Below are 20,242 nucleotides of genomic sequence, written 5' to 3' on the forward strand. Positions count from 1 at the left end.
CAAATATATTTCATTTTTTTTTATTAAGAGTAAACAGCTAAAGGCTAAACTCAGCATTGGCAATGGTCATTCAGAAGCATCGGGAGCAATTGGATCACTTCTCAAGGTCTGGAATACTCCAGAAAAGTGTCTTTGTTACTCTTACAATGACACTTCATGTAAAAGCTAAATGAAGTGTCACCGTAAGAATAAAGGGTATTGAAGAACTTCCATATCGGGTCTCCCAAAGGTAAATAATGTATTTGTAAACAACCGAAAGAAATACAAACGAATCACTTGAATAAGAGAAAATAGATTTTTTATCTCTCTAGGATAAGATGAAAGAATTATAAATAATTTATCCCTCATAAAAATAAGTTCAATATGTTCTCTACTAGCCTCCGATAAATATTAATATCTCTTAGGTAACATTATAGTTCGATTGTAAATTTCAAGGAATACAAACATAATTTATTAAATAAAAATTCAACTAGATTATCGTTAGTATTTATTGGAGAAATATCCCGAGATCTTGAGCATTTTCATACGCAGTTCTCGTTTCTATGGTTACCATTTCGAATAATATCACATCAGATAGCTCCATTCTACCAAAAGCGAATGACTAAAGTCTTCAAAGGGAGATTTTTTTTTAAAAAATTTGTGAATATGGAATGCACATGGTAAGGTTTCAAGTGTGCAGTCAGGCATGTAACAGATCTCATTTCGAAGGAACTGAACTGAAGGTCACAGTGATCTGAACCGCTAATCCTTTCAGTACACAGTGAGAGTTTGGAGTAAGAACAAATTGGATTCTGTTACACGAGCAGGTTTTGGCTTAAACAACACAGATGAGATAACATTTAATAAATCTAACAGGATGTAGGTTACAGTTACTGCGCATGCGTGCTGTTCATGGATAGTCAGCGGACAGATCATTCCCACCCATCTCTATTGATCATTGCTAGAAATGAAGCCTGTACAACTTCAACCTGAAAAAGCAGTGAAAACATGAATTGTCTTATGATCTTCGAGTCACTTTCCAATGTAATTTCTACATTTGGGTGTTGGTTTAAAAGCCACACGATGTGCAGCATATCGTTTATTTTCCTTTCTTTGTAAAGTAAGTTTGCACAGTTTTATATGGTTTGCAATGATGAGAAATTGCAAAGAATTCGAGAATTATTTAAGGTAAAGTTGCCTTAAATAATATTCAATTGTTGTTGATTTCTTTTTTATCCCTATGGCGATACTCAGTCGTCGATTTTATAATTCCTGTGGCAATGTTCAATTGGTGTTGCTTTTTATGTTTATTGCGATGCTCAATTGTTTTTTATGTTTATTGCGATGCTCAGTTGTTATTTTTATCCCTGTGGCGTACTCAATTGTTGTTGATTTCTTTTTTTACCCCTGTGGCGATGCTTAGTTGTTGATTTTTTAATTCCTGTGGCGATGTTCAATTAGTGTTGCTTTTTATGTTTATTGCATGCTCAATTGTTATTGTTGATTTATTATCCCTGTGGCGATGCTCAGTTGTTGATTTTTAATTACTGTGGCGATGTTCAATTGGTGTTCCTTTTTATGTTTATTGCGATGCTCAATTGTTAATTTTTATCCCTGTGGTGATGCTCAAGTGTTGATTTTTTAATTCCTGTGGCGATGTTCAATTGGTGTTGCTTGGTATGTTTATTGCGTGCTCAATTGTTGTTGATTTTTTTAATCCCTGTAGCGTACTCAATTTTTGGGGCGTACTTTTTTTCCTTGTAGTTTTCTTTTTTTATCCCTGTGGCGATGCTCAGTTGATTTTTTAATTCCTGTGGCAATGTTCAATTGTTGTTAATTTTTATCCATGTGGTGATGCTCAAGTATTGATTTTTTTTTATTCCTGTGGCAATGCAGAATTGTTGTTACTTTTTATGTTTATTGCGTGCTTAATTGTTGTTGATTATTTTTATCCCTGCGGCGTACTCAATTATTGTTGATTTCTTTTTTTTATTCCTGTGGCGATGCTCAGTTGTTGATTTTTTTTAATTCCTCTGGCGATGTTCAATCGGTGTTGCTTTTTATGTTTATTGCGTGCTCAATTGTTGTTGATCTTTTTAATCCCTGTCGCATAATCAATTTTTTGTGGCGTAATTTTTTATTGTAGTTTTCTTCTTCTTTTTTTTTATCCCTGTGGCGATACTCAGTTGATTTTTAATTCCTGTGGCAATGTTCATTTGGTGTTGATTTTTTATCCCTGTGGTGATGCTCAAGCGTTGATTTTTTTTTTATTCCTGTGCCATGCTCATTGTTGTTGCTTTTTAGGTTTATTGCGTGCCCAATTGTTGTTGATTTTTATCTGTTGCAGTGCTCAATTTTTTTATCCTGCTGCTAAAATGACAATGAACTGATCAATAACAACCATTACAATCCTTAAATGTTATGTTTTATTATTATCCATTGCTGGTACAAGGGAACAAGAGAATCTTCCATAACACCTGATGCTTATGAAGTGTGCTCTGAAAGGGATGCTTCGATGCTCTGAAAGAGAAAAATTCCCTTTATATTAAGGGAAAAATACTAAGGAAAGTGATCATAGCTTAATCCATCTTTACCACGAGTTGCCTAGAGTGGCACTACCATGAGTTGCCTCAGACTTGCACTACGTGAAGGCGCGAACTTGACTTACTTGTCTGTTTGCCCACTTGGGAAATAGGATTAAAAACCAAGTTTATATAAAATTACTTAGTATCTTGAATGCATAATATACCCAAGTTAAAAAAACTTTCTACATATATATATATATATATTTTTTTTTTTATTTATTTATTTATTTATTTTTATTTATTTATTTTTTTGAAGAGATCGTCTCCCAAGATAAACCGTCATGACTTCCACGTAGTATCTTCCCTTACTCTTTGTTACCTACTATGTTCACCTCCGTAGACGAGATCGGGGAGCGACTGCCCTGTCATTGCTGCTCCGACGAAGAAGAAGAAAGTGTAACCGAACCAAGACAAGAATTCGAAAACTTAAAATTTCTTCTGGAATGCTTCGTTCTCTCTTTCGGACCAGATGCTCCTCAACTGGGCAGGAATCATCCTCACTCGAACCCGGAGAAATGCGAACTCGACGAAAACGGAATGTTCGCGGACTACTCGTCAGATCCCTCGTTCTCATCGCGGAGGTCGTCGACCGAAGAGACCTTACGCGTTCCGTTCATCAAAATGTGCGAGGGCGTGTCTCGTCGGGCGAGGGCAGCTCGCCGAATAGCCGAAGTGGACTTGCAGATCCACAACAGTCTCGAAGGAGTGTTTTCTTTTCCTCCGGACGACTTCATCGTAAGGGAACTGTCGGAGATGCGGGTCCTGTTGGAACGGCTTTTGGAAAACCGGGACAGTGGCGAATGGCAACGAGACACCGATCTCCTAGATATTCTCGGTTTCTTACCGCCCACCGTGTCCATCAAGGAACCTCCCCCACACTTTCCGGTCGGGGTGTGGAACCTTGAAGAGTGCGGCATCTGTTTCCAGATGATGTGGTTGTACCGACGTCCGTGCTGCGACTTCCCCGCTTGCACCAGTTGCCTGCAGACCTATTACACCACCAAAGTCAGTCAAGGTCAAGTCCAGATCGAATGCTGTAACTCTTCGTGTCGTAGTTATGTGCATCGGGATGAGATATCTGCCCGTCTGCCCACCCCTGACAAGGAGGCTTTTTATAAGTTGTTGGCGAGGGCCAATGAAGACAACACGTCGAAAACATGTCCTCGATGCAACTACACCATTAAAATGGACAGAGTTCTGCCAAGTTTGAAAAGGAAACCTCGTTTTAAGAGGTGAGTTGTTTAAATACTCTTCTTCGATTTAAAAATAAATATGTCTTACGGTTTGTTTGTTTTTTAATCTAGTATTCTTTTAGGCGCACTTGAAAGGCTACGTTAAAACTAAAACAGCTTTGCATCGTTCCCCTGACATCAGAACTTATAATATATATTTTTATGGGCATTATTAAAAGACTGGTGGGTTGACTATCACTATCAATCCATATCTATCTATTAAAAGATGGGTAGGTTATCTGTCCATGGCGATCCATCTTCCTCCTCTCCCACTATTTTTTTTTTTTTTTTTAACGAGTAGCCTTAGTATCGCTCTGCTTAAAAGCCGCGTCCTAATGGAAGTTTGATTCTATTTTTCCTTAATGCTTTTAAAGGGAAGATATTTTTGTTTAGATGTCTGAATCATTCGTTGAGTATAGTTCGACACCATTAAAGTAAGCTGTTCTCACCCCCTTTCAGATATTTCCCAAGCCTCCGGCACCCCTCGGCAGAATACAGAGATGAAGATTAAAGTTCGGGATAATAATCGTTATTTTGAAGAGAGAGAGAGAATGTGTGTGTGTGTCTACGTTGATAATTGTAACTAAGTATTTTAGCAAAGAATAATAGCTAAGAGGCGTATGTTTCTTTGTGCTTATAGGATTATGATGAAGACCTTAAGAGGGTTCGAAAAAGCTTTCAAGTCATATTTTTCAAATGTATTGCAAAAGATGATTCGGTCGAAATCAGACATTCAGAGTGCTGCAAAAATTTCTGAAGGAGCAAGCAGTTAAGGAAGACCGTCTGTGATATTAAAAATCGTTTGAATTTCAGAGTGGAAACGTTTATTTTGCGAAAATATTTGGATATATGCATATCAATATTTATTTGATTTTTTTTAACATAATGTATCGAATTTTCCGGACTATACCATATTGTACCAAGATTTAATACGAAATAATAAACTAAGAGGGAAGGGATATTTCAAATTTGACATTTGAAAGTGGTTGGTGTACCCCCCCTTTCCCTCTTTTTATAGGTTGCAGGTTCGAATCCTTCCCTGGTTGGCAAAGATGTGTTTTTTAGGCGAGAGATAACTTCCATCGCCTGGTTTGAGACCACCGCTCCCTTATTTGAGTCTCTGGATTGAAAAACGCTATGTTTGGTCTCTTGAACAACGTTTTCTGGTTAGGTAAAAATTATTTTAAAAAATAATATAAAAAAAAACTCTCATGTCTTTCCACAGTACGAATGTACAACAGATTTATAACCTTTTATAAGACACTAATAAATTTGTGAAATAAATAAAATATTTCACTGTGTAAAACTAAGATATTAAAATAATATTTCTTATATGTGATTCGTGGGGGGGGGGGGGGAATCGGTTTGTTATGACTAAGAACAAGACCACTATCTATTATTGGAAGATTTTCCAAAGAATGATATTAGGAAAAAAAATGTTTTTTTTTTTTTTTGGTTGTTAACAAATAAAAACACCAACTAGTTTGACCACAAAGTACCAGAGACGCCTTCAGGATGAATAAATAAAAATTATCCCAAAAAAAACTGAGAGAAACAATCGAAGCACGAGTGACCAGTGAAATGTGGCACGTTTCGTCTGCTTTCTAGCTCTGTTGGAGATGATCAGCGGAAAAGCTGAAGTCAGATATATTAAGCGATCTAATGAATGATTTCCAGATATCATTTACGATGTATCCATGATCATTTTATGAGAGTCCCATTTGAATTAGCAATAGTGCTAAATTTTTAAATCCGACGAACACGAACGTTTTCTTCAAGTTCTCTCGGATGTTATGAATTTTCAGAAGATTGGCGGTTTTAATGGATGGCTCATCAGTATAATGGATTGAGTGGAGCCTTTGCAATGCTTGTCCAGATTTCGCTGTGGTGAAGGATTAACATAATTAGAAAATAGTATTTTTATACTGTTTCCCTTGAATACTTGTTGAGTAGAAACTGAAGTTTCTTTTTCTTTCTTTCTTCATCTTGTAAGATGGAGATTGTACATTTTCTTAAAGTGTGAATGATGTTTATTTTTTGTGGTGGATGGGGAAGAGATGAACAATGAAGATATCTTTCATTGTGAGTAGGCTTTCGGTTCAAAAAGAATCCGTTCTCAGATGTTATGGAGAATTTTGAAAAAAAATTTTTTTCCTCGTTATGTTTGTTCACCCAGAAAACGCCACTTGTCGTCTGTAGTGAAACTAGTTCGGTATTTAAGATCCAATAAAAACGCACTTTTCATTATCGACTAGTCATCGAAAAGTTTTCTTTGTCAACATTAAGAAGGACATTTCTTTTTTCTTGTCCGCTTTAATTACCACAAACAGGTCCAAATACGACTTTTCGCCGTGTTTGTTGTTCAGAGAACAGAAGGCAACAGGAAAGGTTGTCAAGGAAAGTGACAGATCGGGACATACCCATCACGTTTTGTTGTAGCGGGCTAGTCAATTTACCATTTAGCCTTGGCCTCAATACGATTTTTTTATGTTTTTAAGTAACGGCATTTTGAAATAAATCGCATATACATTCTAAGAACAAAAACATGTTAACGACAAAATCACGAAATGAAAAGGAATAGCATATAAAGTCATCTTAAGTCAAGTTATTATTTTCTGCTGTGACAAAATTATAAAACAACAAATGCGACTCATCGCTAAGAATACCGGTTTCACTGCTACTCATATCTAATAGTAAAGTGCGAGTTAGAAATAAAACATAAATGAAACTGAGAAATGTAGCCAAACTCGTCTTCCGTGTAAAAAAAAAAAAAAAAAAAAATTGTAAGTTCGGGGATAGTTGGATGTGTTCCAAGGCCACAAGGTCATGAGGTATCGGTGTGTGTATGTCTGTGGCTCTCACTGGTGTATTCTTCAGCTGGTTTGTCTATTAAGCTGGAAGCAAAATCCTTCACCTCTGCTAGAGACTATTTAAATCAGCCTTGATAGGAAAAGGAGAAAATGCTATCCGTTATCTCTCTCTCTTTCTTTCTTTCTTTCTCTCTCTCTCTCTCTCTCTCTCTCTCTCTGTATTTTAATAAGACTTGGCATCCTACTGTTACACTACGGAGTCATCTCAAATCGCAGGACTAATCTACATTTAAACATATTCAGAACCTACACAAATCATTGACAAATTCAATGCAAAAAATTCTTTACTAATAACGAATGCTCTTAGCTGTTATACGCATGCGCTATCTATTGTTGAGAGACCGAGGCATGCGAATGCCAGGATATGAACCACTGCTTCTATAATGAGGCAGAGGAAGTTGTTATTCGGACATTCAGATTCGGAGATCGTTAATAAAAAAAATAAAAAAAGAGAACTGTTCTTGGAAATAATTACTGGAAGAAAGAATTCCATAACTTAAATCTTTCTTATATTTGCATGCAGATATGTCAAAGCTCTATGATAAGAAATTTAAGACAAAAAGCTGCACAAAACCTTTATTTTCTTATACGATTGCTAAGATGTTATTTCTTCATTAGATGACGTCGCTGCCGTGACTTTTTTTTTTATTAAAAAAGCTGTGTTATTATATATAGAAAAAGATAACGATTAGTAAGTGCTTAGTGAGCCAAGTCTAACAAGTTAAGATTGGTTGCACGTTCAGTGATTGTCTTCAATACAAGTGGAGTTTTATGTGCTTCTCTGAAATGATTCTGAAACAACTTCAGATAATCTCAGCCTTTAAGATATTCTTCACACATCGTTACCCTCTTTGCTGTTTGGTTTAAAACCTCAGTAAGTTGCTAAGATCGGGCTGTCTGAAAGAACTCCTTGATCTCCTGAAAGGAAGGATAGATTTTTCTTAAAAGCTTTCTTCAGAAGTATGTAGAAACGACTTTTCAGTGTCTTGTCCGCTATTATATTCGTGAAAAAAAAGTCTTTTCAGGAAAATATTGGGAATTAAAAACTTTGAACAAGAAGATGTTGAAAAAGAAATAAGATCTCTTATCTTATTTCTTTTTCTAATTCTATAGTAGTAATATCAAAAAACTTAATAAAGTTACATTTAAAAAAATTGACATTTTTGTCAGATCAGATACACCGGCTTTAAAAATCGTGATTGTAAATTGGGATGCTTCCTTAAGAGCTGGCGATTTTTTTGAAGAGAATTCGGGAGCGGTGATATAGCGGTAGGTCCACGATGCGAGGGGCTCCCCGATCCACCAATACACCATTTGCTAACACATGTGATAATTAACACTGTTACTGTGACACACACACACACACACACACACATAGTTCAATCAAAATATTATGCCCACTGTCCTAATAGTTCGTAGTCCTCCCCTCTTTGCTGCCGAACAGCCGCTAAGCGACGTGGCATTAACTCTATAAGACCTTTGAATATTGCAGGAAGCATACTTTACACGTCATCAGGATTGTTTTCCCCGGATCTGCGAATGGTGTTAGGGAGTGGAGAATTCTCAATTCAAAAGAATTCAAAAGCGGGATCCAAATAATCCAAGAAATGTTCGATGTGATTCTAGCCCGGCGAATTCTGTGGCCATGGCTGAGAATGGAAGTCGCTGTCGTGTTCGGCGAATCATTCTCGAAAGTAGCACGGCGCATATCGCCATGAAGGTGATATGTACCGTATGATACCATAATCCTGCTGCCTTCTGCCTGTTTCTTCTGGACCATGGCATTGTACTGATTCCGATCCCAAGGTTTTCGCCTAATCCTCTGCCTAAAGTGCACACGACATCATTGGAAACGAGATTCATTCGAAAAGCAACTTTTTCTCAGTCTTCAATGACGTCTCTCAGATGCAAAATGCAGATGTGGCCATCGATGATTAACGCGTATCCATGCTCGCAGTGCACTCAGATAAATGGGCGTACCCATTCAACTGATGGTTTATAAGTGATACGACACACACACACAAGAGGACGCGCGAATCGATTGCACAATGGCACCCATAGAAGACAAAGAGGAGAAGCAAAACGATTAGGACACTTTTCGCAATTTTCAAAGTGGTCACATTTTTATTGTTATTAATTGGGTTTAATGCTTTAAATTAGAATGCTTCTGTCAAATAAAAGTATCAGAGGCATTCTAATTTAAAGCATTAAACCCATAAATTTAAATCAATAAACTCAGAACTGAAGATCAAATTCGAGATTCTTCTAATAAAATAAGACCATTACTGTATTTAGCTTAAGAATCACGCGCGTGAATCTTTATATTATTATTAACTTTCCACTACGAGACAAAGTCCATCTAGGGCAGCTATGTCGTTAACTATACCTACGAATTCAGCAAATTCATACTGTACACGGACTACGTGTAAATTACTGTTACATATGTTGGATCATATAATCTATAATCACTTTTATGAGAGGAAAAGCCAACTTCGAAGCCATAATTCGACTCATTATGAACACAGTATGAAAAAGAAAAGAAAAGGAACCACACACCTAGAATCAGCACTGTGGGCAAATAACACATTCACCACTCCAACACACAGGTTAGCTTATGTTCATTCGTGTAGCTCGCATTTCTCTCTCTTATTCTTTCGAATGTTTTTTATTGTTTTTACAGTTTTATTATTATTATTATTTAACATATATATTTCTCCACAAATACATAACGCTACCATCAACATTGCTGAATTAAATAATAAGGTTTAATCAACCTGACCATAATAAGTACTACTTCTGTCTTGAGTTATGTAAATTAAATAAATCAAAATAGTAATATTTAGCCAAATTATTGCTTTATAAATTTCAATTAAACCTACTTTCCGTCTCCTGTTTGATAAATTCATCAAATTACAACTGACCTACCGATTCTGAAAACTATCCTGATACATACTTAGCGTTCTTTGAATACCCTCGATTTTCTTGACATTCATTACAAACTTGCTAAGAAAAATTATGAATTCTTATTTTTCCAGCCTAGTTGGCGTGGTGGTGGTTAAAGTATCCATTTTCCGTAAACATGCTGCAGGTTTGAAATTTGACTCGGGTATGGGTTTTTGTGATTGTATTCGCGAAGGAGAGAAATATCATTGCCCGATGTGAAACCACCGTCCCTCTTATTGGAGATCTGAAGTGGATTGAAAAAGTTCCATGGTTGGTCTCTAGAGCAGAGTCTCTGGACTCTGTATGAATACATAAAAAAAGAATAAAAATTAAAATAAATAAAATATCCTTAACATATTAATGTACTAGAAGTTTACAACCTCTCATTAGTCGGAGTCGTTTAAAATATATACATCGTATATACGATGCGTGTGTTCTTATCGCCAGTTTGTCTGTTTTGTGGAATGAGGAAACCCAAGTTTCAGGAGGCAAAAACACCTGAAAACCATTCGTGTGTGACCGGCTAATTCACCTCCGTTGAAAAACTCTGATGTAGATTATTTTTAAATCGAACCCAAGTCTTTCCATACAAAGACATTATCAAGCAGACTGAGGGCTCAAATATTGCTTTGCAATATCTAATTAACAATTTAGTCAATCCTACTTGTTCCTTACATCTATCATATAAATAGCTGATTATCAGATCACTTTTCTATATATATAGAGTTTTCTTACAACAGATTTCTTTCAAAATATGATTACTCTTCAAGTTAAGTCTAATGTGAATCTAATGTAAAGTTTCTTATGTGAATCCTACTCCACAAAACGCTATTAATTTATAGTACATTAATACTTGCCATGGGTAATTACGCAATATGCTCTACAGTCTTTTGCAGTCCATTGCATTATATATATATGTAGAAAGTGTTTTACCTTGGGTATATAAATGTTAAGAATACCAAGCAATTTTTAAACTTGGTTTTACTCCATTTCCCAAGTAAGCAAACAGACAAATAAGTCAAGTTTGCGCCTGCAAGTGATGCAAGTCTATCTGACCCTACAGGTAGTGCAAGACCAGGGAAACTCGTGGCAAAGGTGGCATAAGCTCCGATCACTAATCTTTATATTTACCCTTAATGCCAAAACACATCTCCAAGAAAGAGATGTATGATGTTTTGTATTAAAAGCAAGAGGCCACTACCCAGACCGGTTTCGACCTTTATTGGGGTCTCATCAGTGGGAGCTAGGCTAGAAATAGAAATACAAATACAAAGATTTAGTAATACAGAGCTCATAAGTATTTTACCAGAACAAGTTGCCATAAGGTGTTTTAACCTTATTAAATAAAAATCTCTGGAGGAGATATAAATGTAGAAAGTGTTTTACCTCGGGTATATAAATGTTAAGAATACCAAGCAATTTTTAAACTTGGTTTTACTCCATTTCCCAAGTAAGCAAACAGACAAATAAGTCAAGTTTGCGCCTGCAAGTGATGCAAGTCTAGCTGATCCTACAGGTAGTGCAAGACCAGGGCAACTCGTGGCAAAGGTGGCATAAGCTCCGATCACTAATCTTTATATTTACCCGTGTCCCAAAATTCACGCAAGAAGTAATTTTGATAGAAAACACAGGTTTTTAATTAAAAATTGTAATTTCTTATTGATTCATAAAGTATACAGTATAGGGTTATGCATGGAATAGCATATCGGGTAAATGGCACATATGCACTCTTTTGTCGAAAATTTCCATCACCGATTTGCATAAATGTGGCTGAATTTCGTTGATACAGCGCTCAATTTCCTCCTTTAAGGCGTGGGTGGTCGTGGGCTTGTTGGCATAAACCTTAGACTTCAAAAAACCCCAAAGAAAAAAGTCCAACGGCGTTAAATCACATGATCTGGGCGGCCAATTCTGATCACCAAAACGGGAAATTACACGACCAGGAAATGACTCATGCAGTAATTGAATTGTTTCTCGGGCTGTATGGCATGTGGCATTTTCTTGTTGAAACCACATGTCGTCCACATCCATATTTTGCAATTTAGGCACAAAAAACTGGATTATCATGTCGCGATAGCGAGCACCATCAACTGTTATTGCTTTACCAGCCGCATTTTCGAAGAAGAATGGACGTATGATGCCTCCAGCCCAAAATCCGCACCAAAGAGTGACACGTTGTGGATGCATTTGTTTCTCAACAATCACTCGTGGATTTTCTGAACCTCAAATGCGACAATTTTGTCGGTTAACGAAACCATCAAGATGAAAATGAGCCTAATCGCTGAAGATGATTTTGTTCGAAAAATAAGCATCCACTTGTTGTTGTTCCATAATCCATTCAACGAACTCTCTTCGTTGTGTGTGTGGTCAGTATGCTTCAGTTCTTGAGTCAATTGAACTTTGTAAGCATAAAGATGCAAATCTTTCGTGAGAATACGCTGTAGAGAGCTTCTCGAAATGCCCAATTCAAGAGCACGGTGCCGAATTCATGTTCCAGGACTCTCAGCAACACTCCCACGAACTGCTTCGATGTTTTCTGTTGAACGACTTGGTTGAAGGACGGCCAGAGTGTATAAGATCACTAATTGATCCCGTTTCCTTGAATTTTTTAATTAATCTTTTCACAGTTGATGAAGTTAAATCACTATTCCGACCATATTTTGTATTAAAATTGCGAACTGTAGCTGCCAAACCTTCATTATTTTTAAAATATTGCTCAACAATGAAAATGCGTTGTTCTTTCGTGTAGCGCTCCATTTTTAATAACCCTGAACTGTCAGCTGTCACGCTGTCTTTTTTTTTTTCTCATTGACAACAATTTACCGCACAAATGGCGCTAAATTTAAATCTATATATATAATAGATAATATATATATATAAATTTATATATATTACTAAATTTTCATGAAGCAAAACACTACCTGAAGAATAACATTGTTTTTTAATGATGATGGCATTCGAACGATAGCCAGATACATGCTCTGTTTATTGTGTGCAAGTAGACCTTACTGTCTCCATGGAAACATGAATTCATGACGTACCTTCGTCTTAATAGCAATAAAAATAACTATTTTATATAAAGAAAAAGTTGTTTCTGTATGGAGCATGATGATAAAAAAAAAAAAAAAAAAAAAAAAAACAGAAAGATAAAGACTGATATGAATATCGACAGCCGTAACCCGAAGGACGACAAATAACAGACGAGAATAACATCTAATATATATCTAATTTACTTGCGAAAAATAAAAGAATATAAAGACTGAAGCATTTAAGACGTGTCTACCATTTTCTATCAGGATAGTTTTGTTATAATCTCAAACCAAACTGGATAAACATGTTATACAAATTTATTAAATATTTTAAGAGGGCATCCAACCAAACTAGAAGGAATTTGCTGTGGTGTGAGTTGGTATTATATCCATTCCAAACTTTTATTGTGTAATTAGTACAATTTTGTTATAAAATGAATAATCAATTACTACATTTCTTGGACTAATTTCAAGTTAATACAATGTAGTCTTCCTAATTCAGAGAAAATAATCATAATATTAAATTATATGCTGTAAGAGAACAGCAAATATATATCAGGGGCGTATGTTCCGGGTGTGCTAGATGTGGAGGAGTACACACCCACGGAATAGCAGTTTCACCGATATTATATTTTTGCATTTATTCCCGTTAAAGATTCAACTAATTGTTTCCTGAAGCTTCCTAAAAGTAAACACAATATACTAATACTTCATGAAGAGGACACTTTTCGATGCGTAAACATTTCATCACATTCACATTAATGGCAAGGGTGTGTTGTCAAAAATACGGACACCTTTGAGCCCTTTGAATTGGCTTAGAAATGGCGCAGCGGGTCAAATTCTTAGCGTTCAGTGGTGTTAAACCATTCAGAAGGCGAGGCAGGGGTGCGCTAAAACAATAACACTCAGAATTCAGTGGCTATGATTGATTATTGTGTCAACCAATCCAACTGAAAGTTGTCATGAGTTGCTGTTTTTGTTTTCTGAGTTTCATCTGTTTTGCGTGCTTGAAGCGTGAACTGACGTGTTTAGGACATCGATATAGACAAGTTTTTAATATATAATTTTCTATAAATAATTTATATCTTCTTTGCCCATATTTACAATGGGAAACAGTGTTGACAATCTACGGAATGTCCTGTTTTCTGCCAGAGCTTTTGCGGATTGTATGATTATAGTCGAAGGAGGTTGGAATTTGTATATAAATAAGTAAGCAAGCAAGTAAACCCAGTTATTTCAGCCTTTCTTTGGTTCAGTCTGGAAAAATAATAATTTCTAAAATGATTATTTTTTCCGATTTCTGTGCGTATTATATGGCAGCATTTAAAAATGGTATCAAGATTCAAATTATCCGTGTCCCACTCTAGTGATCATCTAATCTCACCATGAAGCGTAAACCTTTTGTGCTTCTCACATAAACAGCGCGCGTGAAGTATAGTTATTATTCATTTGACCTTTATGCTTTCCATATTTAAAATTATATTAATTGATAAATTAAAGTATTCAAAGTTATCCTACAATTAATTCCAGTGAACCAATTAAGATGAGCGTTGAAGCTCTGTGCACTCTTAAAACACGTCCATGCATCAATAAAATGCAATCATAAGGTTAAATTGACGTAAATTTTATAGCATGGTTATAGGCATAAGCCACACGACAGCACATCCAACTTAAATGGGCACGCGACGGCAGTGATATATATATATATATATATATATACGCCGAAAATTGAAACGTTTTTATGTCACGTTTCTTGTCTCCGGCTTACCAGCCCGGAACTCGGGGAGTGGGCGCGAGGGGGGGGCAGATCCCCTTAGTATATATATAGATAAAGACTGAGATAGAAGTTTATTGATTAAAAAAAAAAGACCTGCAATTTGCAGTTAGTTTTTGGGACATGCTTCATGAAAAAGGCTGTTCCAGGGAACATAGGTGAATGGAATAAAAAAGTAAAAGGAGAAGCGGGTTCAGTGTGTTTGCAGTTGCACAGTAAAGGGATGCTGGATAGCTTCTGCTCTTGTGCAACAGGGAGAGGTTGAAGTGAATCTGTAAGAGAGAGAGAGAGAGAGAGAGAGAGAGAGAGATCATCTGTATGAGTTTAATTGTTCGCCTCTGGACAGCTTCAAGGATTTTAAGGAAAGTTTTAGATGCACCATCCCAAACATGTGACTAGTATTCTAAGCATGTGCGGATCTGAAATTTGTACATAATTATGAGTTGTTTGGGTGTAAAATAGCATCCAAGCGAATGCTATATTTGGATGCCGAGGAGGTTATTGATGTGATATGTTTTTGCTACGAGAAACTGGAAGTACAGGTTAGTCCAAACACACAATCACCACTAATCCTACCACAGCTTTGCATACGATAGAACTCTTCATGGATCTACATACCATCCTTCAATTGGATGAGGACAATCTTGTCATGTTCAGTGCCACCAAAACAGCCTTTCCTTTTCTCTAGCAAAAGATATCTTAGCTTACCTTATCCTTACCTGGAGATGTTTGTGTTTGGACTAACCTATACTTCCAGTCTCTCGTAGCAAAAACATCATAGTCTGATTCCCAGCAGGTGTTGAGATCAGATGAGTGGAAGCAGTAGTCATCAGATCAAGGAAAGGAGTAAAATTCCGTAGATCATCCCACTTGGCACCTTTGTAGTGCAAAAGGATGAGAAGTCAGGAGTGGTTGGAGGAAAGGCGTTTTGTGAGAGAGGAGACTTGTATAAGATTGTGGTCCGAGTTGCAGAGAGGAAAGGTGAGCTCTACGGTGCACCTGGAAGGAGAACTAGTCAAAACGAAATCTGGAGTATTTAGAGAGTTAAGAAGGCTAGCAGGATTTGGATTAGGTCATTACTTATGGCAAAGACTTCTACTTCTCCACCAGCGCACAGGGCGAAATCTACACACATGGCGAAAGTAATCGCCATGTGTGTGTAGGTTGGGCACTGGAGGCTGAGAGTAGTGGATGTAACTGCGATCTGGGTTTCTGTAGGAGTAAGATGTCTAGTCTGGAAGACTGCGAGTGATGGTGGACGTCATTTATGTTTGTGTTAATGCCACGGATGTTAATAAAGGGGATGTGAAAGTGAGTTTTTAGTGAAGTGTTCTGGCTTGGTTTGTATATTATGAATGGTTTATGAGGAAGATTCACTTTTGTCGCAGTGTCGCTGTCATTGCTTGTAAGGGTCTTCGTAAGTGTTATTAGACCGAAGGATATACAGTAGTGGGGATGTGCAGTGAAAAAAGATAGACTCTTGGGCATGACATCCATACAGAGAAAGAGAGAGAAAGCTCATACAATGCATTTTTTTAAAAAATTCATTTACAGTTCGCTTATTCACTTTCTCGGAGAACGTGCTTCGTTCATTGGCTATAACAAAAATATTTTCATTTCCTTGCTGACTGACCACACTCTTAAATCTAGGAATTGTCCTTTCTTCTTTCTTTCCTGCCATGCATTGAAAAACTATCTACAAAATTTCTTCACTGACTTGTCTGAACTATATATTTTCTTTTCCTGCTATTTGTCAAACTCTCTGTAAACTTGCGTTCCCTATTTACTCTCGCAATCAACGTTCCATTTTCTTAATATTATCATAATCATCCCCCCTCCCTCCACAATGCCTCGACTGTTTGTACATCTGGCCAAAATCCAGGTGAGTCGATCGTGACGCGGCAGTCGAGATGTGTGGATCAAGGCTTTATAAAGAGGCCTTGATCCCATTCACCGAGAAAACATTCAACTTTTGCATATCCCATAAATTATGTTAGATGCTTTACTTTCAATGAGAATTTGTTAGATATTTTCATAATACGTAAAATAAAACCTTACTGAAGCGATTTTATTTGAATATGTAAAAGTCTACATTTTTTGTGAAGAATCTGAACGCAATAAATAAACAAAATATAAATAAATGTCTTCATGTTTGTTTTTATTCCTCTTTTAGCCTTAACTTTCGTTAACAATCGGTTTCCATCTTGCTTGTCAGTGATATTTGATTTCATGGCTACGGATGATTTTGAAGACTTCGGAGAGAGAGATTACGACATGCAATTCTCAAATTTTCCAAACTGCGGGGTTAAAAAAAGTAATATTTCGAAGAGGAAAAATTTTACTTTTTGTGCCGAAGATCGACGAACTTAAGAAACAACCGAAAAAAAAAATTCCTGTAGTCAACGACTAGAAATTAACCTAAAACGAACATTTTTCTTGGGAGAGTCCAGAACCTTGCCAAAAGGCTACATAGGCACCTTTCTACACTTCATAATTGAAAACAGTTGCCATTTTCATGTCCAGCGTATTTAAATTGTAAAATGACAGCTAAGCATTTTCATATACCATAAATTATGTTAGCCCATTGATTTCGAGGTTCACATAATAATAATAATAATAATAATAATAATAATAATAATAATAATAATAATAATAATAATAATTTTAAAGCTATCATTTTTCAGTATTTTTTCTGGAGTTTGATTGTATCTAATTTTTATATAAAATTTCGGACATGTTAAATCGATATCGTAAAAATTGAAAAACTGGTACCTCACTTTCATAATATCTTTTTGAAATTCAATTAAACACCTTAAGCAAAAGATTCATTTGATACCAAGGAAGTGGATTAACTTATTTGTTTATTATTATTTATATAAAATTTCTAATAACAATAAATTGTGAACTGAACTGGCGTTAGCTGATATTCCGACAACATTACCACCCATTGCTATCATTCATATCTACAAGGCAAAAAATAAATAAATAAATAAATACACTGCCTGCCTTGGAAGAGATATTAGAAGGCAATATATCCTGTGCTACAGCAGAGAAATGATGGAAGACGTCAAATCCTTCCGTGGCAATAGCAGTAACTCACTTGAAGATGACCCTCAGTCCGTCAACTATCCCAGGTAAAGCAGATGTGCACTAAAGTCCGTCATTAATAACGTCAAGGAGATGACTCAGTGGGCACATTGTCAGTATTGTAAATATCTCTAAGAAAAGACTTAAGTGCATTGTGGTCAGTGTAATGGAGATACGGAAGGTGTTTTCTAGATGGTACTAATGGCGATGACTGCTTTGCGTCTCTGGCTATAAGGCTACAGAAACATAGATTCCCCATTCACCTGATCTTCTCCATTAGATTGCCATTCTAACCCCCCCCCCCTCCGAAAAGAAAGAAAATCTGACCGGTACCTATTATGCCTTCGATAATTACGTCATAGCGTCGGATAATATCATCTCCGCTGTGGAAGTCTTTTATGACATGACGTGATAGATGACCGCTTTTTTTTTGCCGATGGTATCAGAGGGCTACTAGCATCGCTGGAAGAAGTGCACTGGGAGAACTCTGTCGAAAAACAGCAAATGATCATTCAATTCAGTGCAGGAATTTTTGCTTAGGCTGTGAATATTTCGTTCATCCCTCGTAGATTTATACAGCGAGTCAAACGCGATATTTCACAAATGAAAATTCCAAGTGGGGCTCATGTTTTAACTAAAAATGAGGTCAACTGAATTAAAACAACTATTTCATTCAATTAATTACACTCAATTTCTCTTAGTGTTTTCAGACAACTCTCATTGTGCCTGATGATTTTTTTTTTCTCTACGGTTTTCAGACGAGTGTCTCAACGCGCGTGTTCTTCAGCAGGTTTTATTGATTTTTCTTAAGAAAAACTACTCTATTTGGAAGAGACCGACACTTAACTTCAGTCGAAAATCCTTACAGATGGTTATCATGTCTTAAATGGTATTCAGCGTCAGACAGAAACTAGCGACTTCATCCAGACAATTTTTTATGAAAAATATTTACAAAATGACGCGCAAAGGTCGCTGACTTCACTATTGTGCCGTTCAATTATTATTAATCTACAAGTAAAATTTAGAATTTCCTGGGAAAAATAAATAAATAAATAAAATAATGTGTGTGTGTGTGTGGCGTCGCGTGCCCATTTATGTTGGGTGTGCTGTCGTGTGGCTTATGCTTATAACCCGCGCTAATTCACGACAATTTGACCATATGATTGCATTTTTATCGATGTACGAAAGTTTTGAGAGTGCATCAGCGCTCATGTTAATTTCCAATGCAATTAATCGTAGAATAACTTTGAATACTCCAATTTATCAATTAATATAATTTTAAATATGGAAAGCGTGGAGGTCAAATGAACAATGCTTCACGCGCGCATATAAGATGCACAAAGAGTTTTACGCTTCCTGGTGAGATTTTTTTTTTTTTTTTTTAATGTTGAGACTATACACGAGAGGTTGGTTGATATAACCTATTTGAGTTATAGATTATATAACCTATATAATCTAGTCGGTTGATATGTAACCTATAGTACATCGGTACTGTATACGAGTAGTGGGTTGGAAAATGAAGAACTTGTTTACATTTGATTTAAAAAACTATCATATCGTATTTATATGAAGTATATGAAGACTGTTCCATAGTATAGCAGTTGCAGGGATGAAGGAAGAAGAAAAGAAACTTGTTTCTGTGGGTTTCATGGTGTACTGTGAAGGGATGTTGAGCAGCATCTGCACGTGTTCCAACAAGCTTAGTACTAAGTGGGAGAATTATTGTTGCTATTTCAGATGAACATTTGCCATGGAAATATTTTTGGAATACACATATTGCAGAAATCAAACGTCTGTGCGAAAGTGGGGGAGGAGTTGGTAAGAGATGGGTCATTTATCAGTCTAATTGCTCTCCTTCGTACTGAGTCAAGCATTTTGAAGGAGCTTTTAGGAGCCCCACTCCAAACGTGTGAGCAGTATTCGATAGCTGGGAGGATTTGTGATTTGTATAAGGTGTTAACAACTGTTCTGGATCGAAGTAACGTCTTGGGCGAAAGAGAAATCCTAATTTTTTTGAGGATGCAATGGTTGTGATGTGTTTATGGCAGGAGAGGCTTGATGAAAGAGCAATTCCAAGAAGAGAAATCTCATCTTGTCTGGGAATTTGGGTGTTGTCAAATGTTGGGAGAAAATGGTTCTTTTTTGTAAGAAATAAAACATAACTGGGTTTTATTAGCATTGAAATTCACGAAGTTATCCGAATGCCACTAGAGGATGGCTTGGAGATCAGAATTAGATTAGATTATCATTGGCAAATACTAGAGTGAGACACGGATTACTTGCATTTTGATAAGATTTTTCAATACAACCATGTAATACGCACAGAAATCGGAAAAAGTAATCCCTTGGTAAATTATTATTTTTCCGGATTAAACCAAAGAAATGCTGAAATAACTCGTTTTACTTATTTATACACAGTTTCCCACCTCATTTGACTAAAATCATGTGTGTGTGTGTGTGTACACACACACACACACACAGGTTTCGGACGGCTCACTAAGGAGCGGATTTTCGGATTTTGGAATCATTTCTACACTAGGGCATCCAGGGCCGGCCTTTTTCGAAAAAAGGGACCCGGGTGCGAGAAACATTTTGTGGCCCTAAAATATTTTTCAAAGATAAAAATTAAAGGATTCGAAATAAACGTATTGTAAAACCTCTTACCTGCAAATGATTTTGGCACAGGAAAACAAAAAAAAAACACATTCGAAATATAACAGGTTGACATAAGGTTGACATTTTG

General features: G+C 36.4%; 1 protein-coding gene across 2 annotated transcripts in view; it reads left to right on the plus strand.

Annotated features, from left to right (window-relative positions):
• Positions 1-20,242, plus strand: part of LOC150097402 (E3 ubiquitin-protein ligase RNF217-like) — a 104,202-nt gene that overhangs the window by 12,354 nt on the left and 71,606 nt on the right. The window contains exons 3-4 of one of the 2 annotated variants that reach the window (XM_090406827.1): positions 29-229; positions 2,821-3,796. In XM_090406827.1, coding sequence (XP_090262953.1) covers positions 2,889-3,796 — 908 coding nt within the window. In that variant the 5' untranslated portion in view covers positions 29-229; positions 2,821-2,888. The remainder of the gene's footprint in view (positions 1-28; positions 230-2,820; positions 3,797-20,242) is intronic. The other variant, XM_090406826.1, reaches the window with a different exon arrangement.

This window comes from Typopeltis vanoorti, chromosome 17, assembly GCF_054136105.1.
Source record: "Typopeltis vanoorti isolate ZY-2024b chromosome 17, IOZ_Tvanoo_1.0, whole genome shotgun sequence".
Lineage (NCBI taxonomy): Eukaryota > Metazoa > Arthropoda > Arachnida > Uropygi > Thelyphonidae > Typopeltis > Typopeltis vanoorti.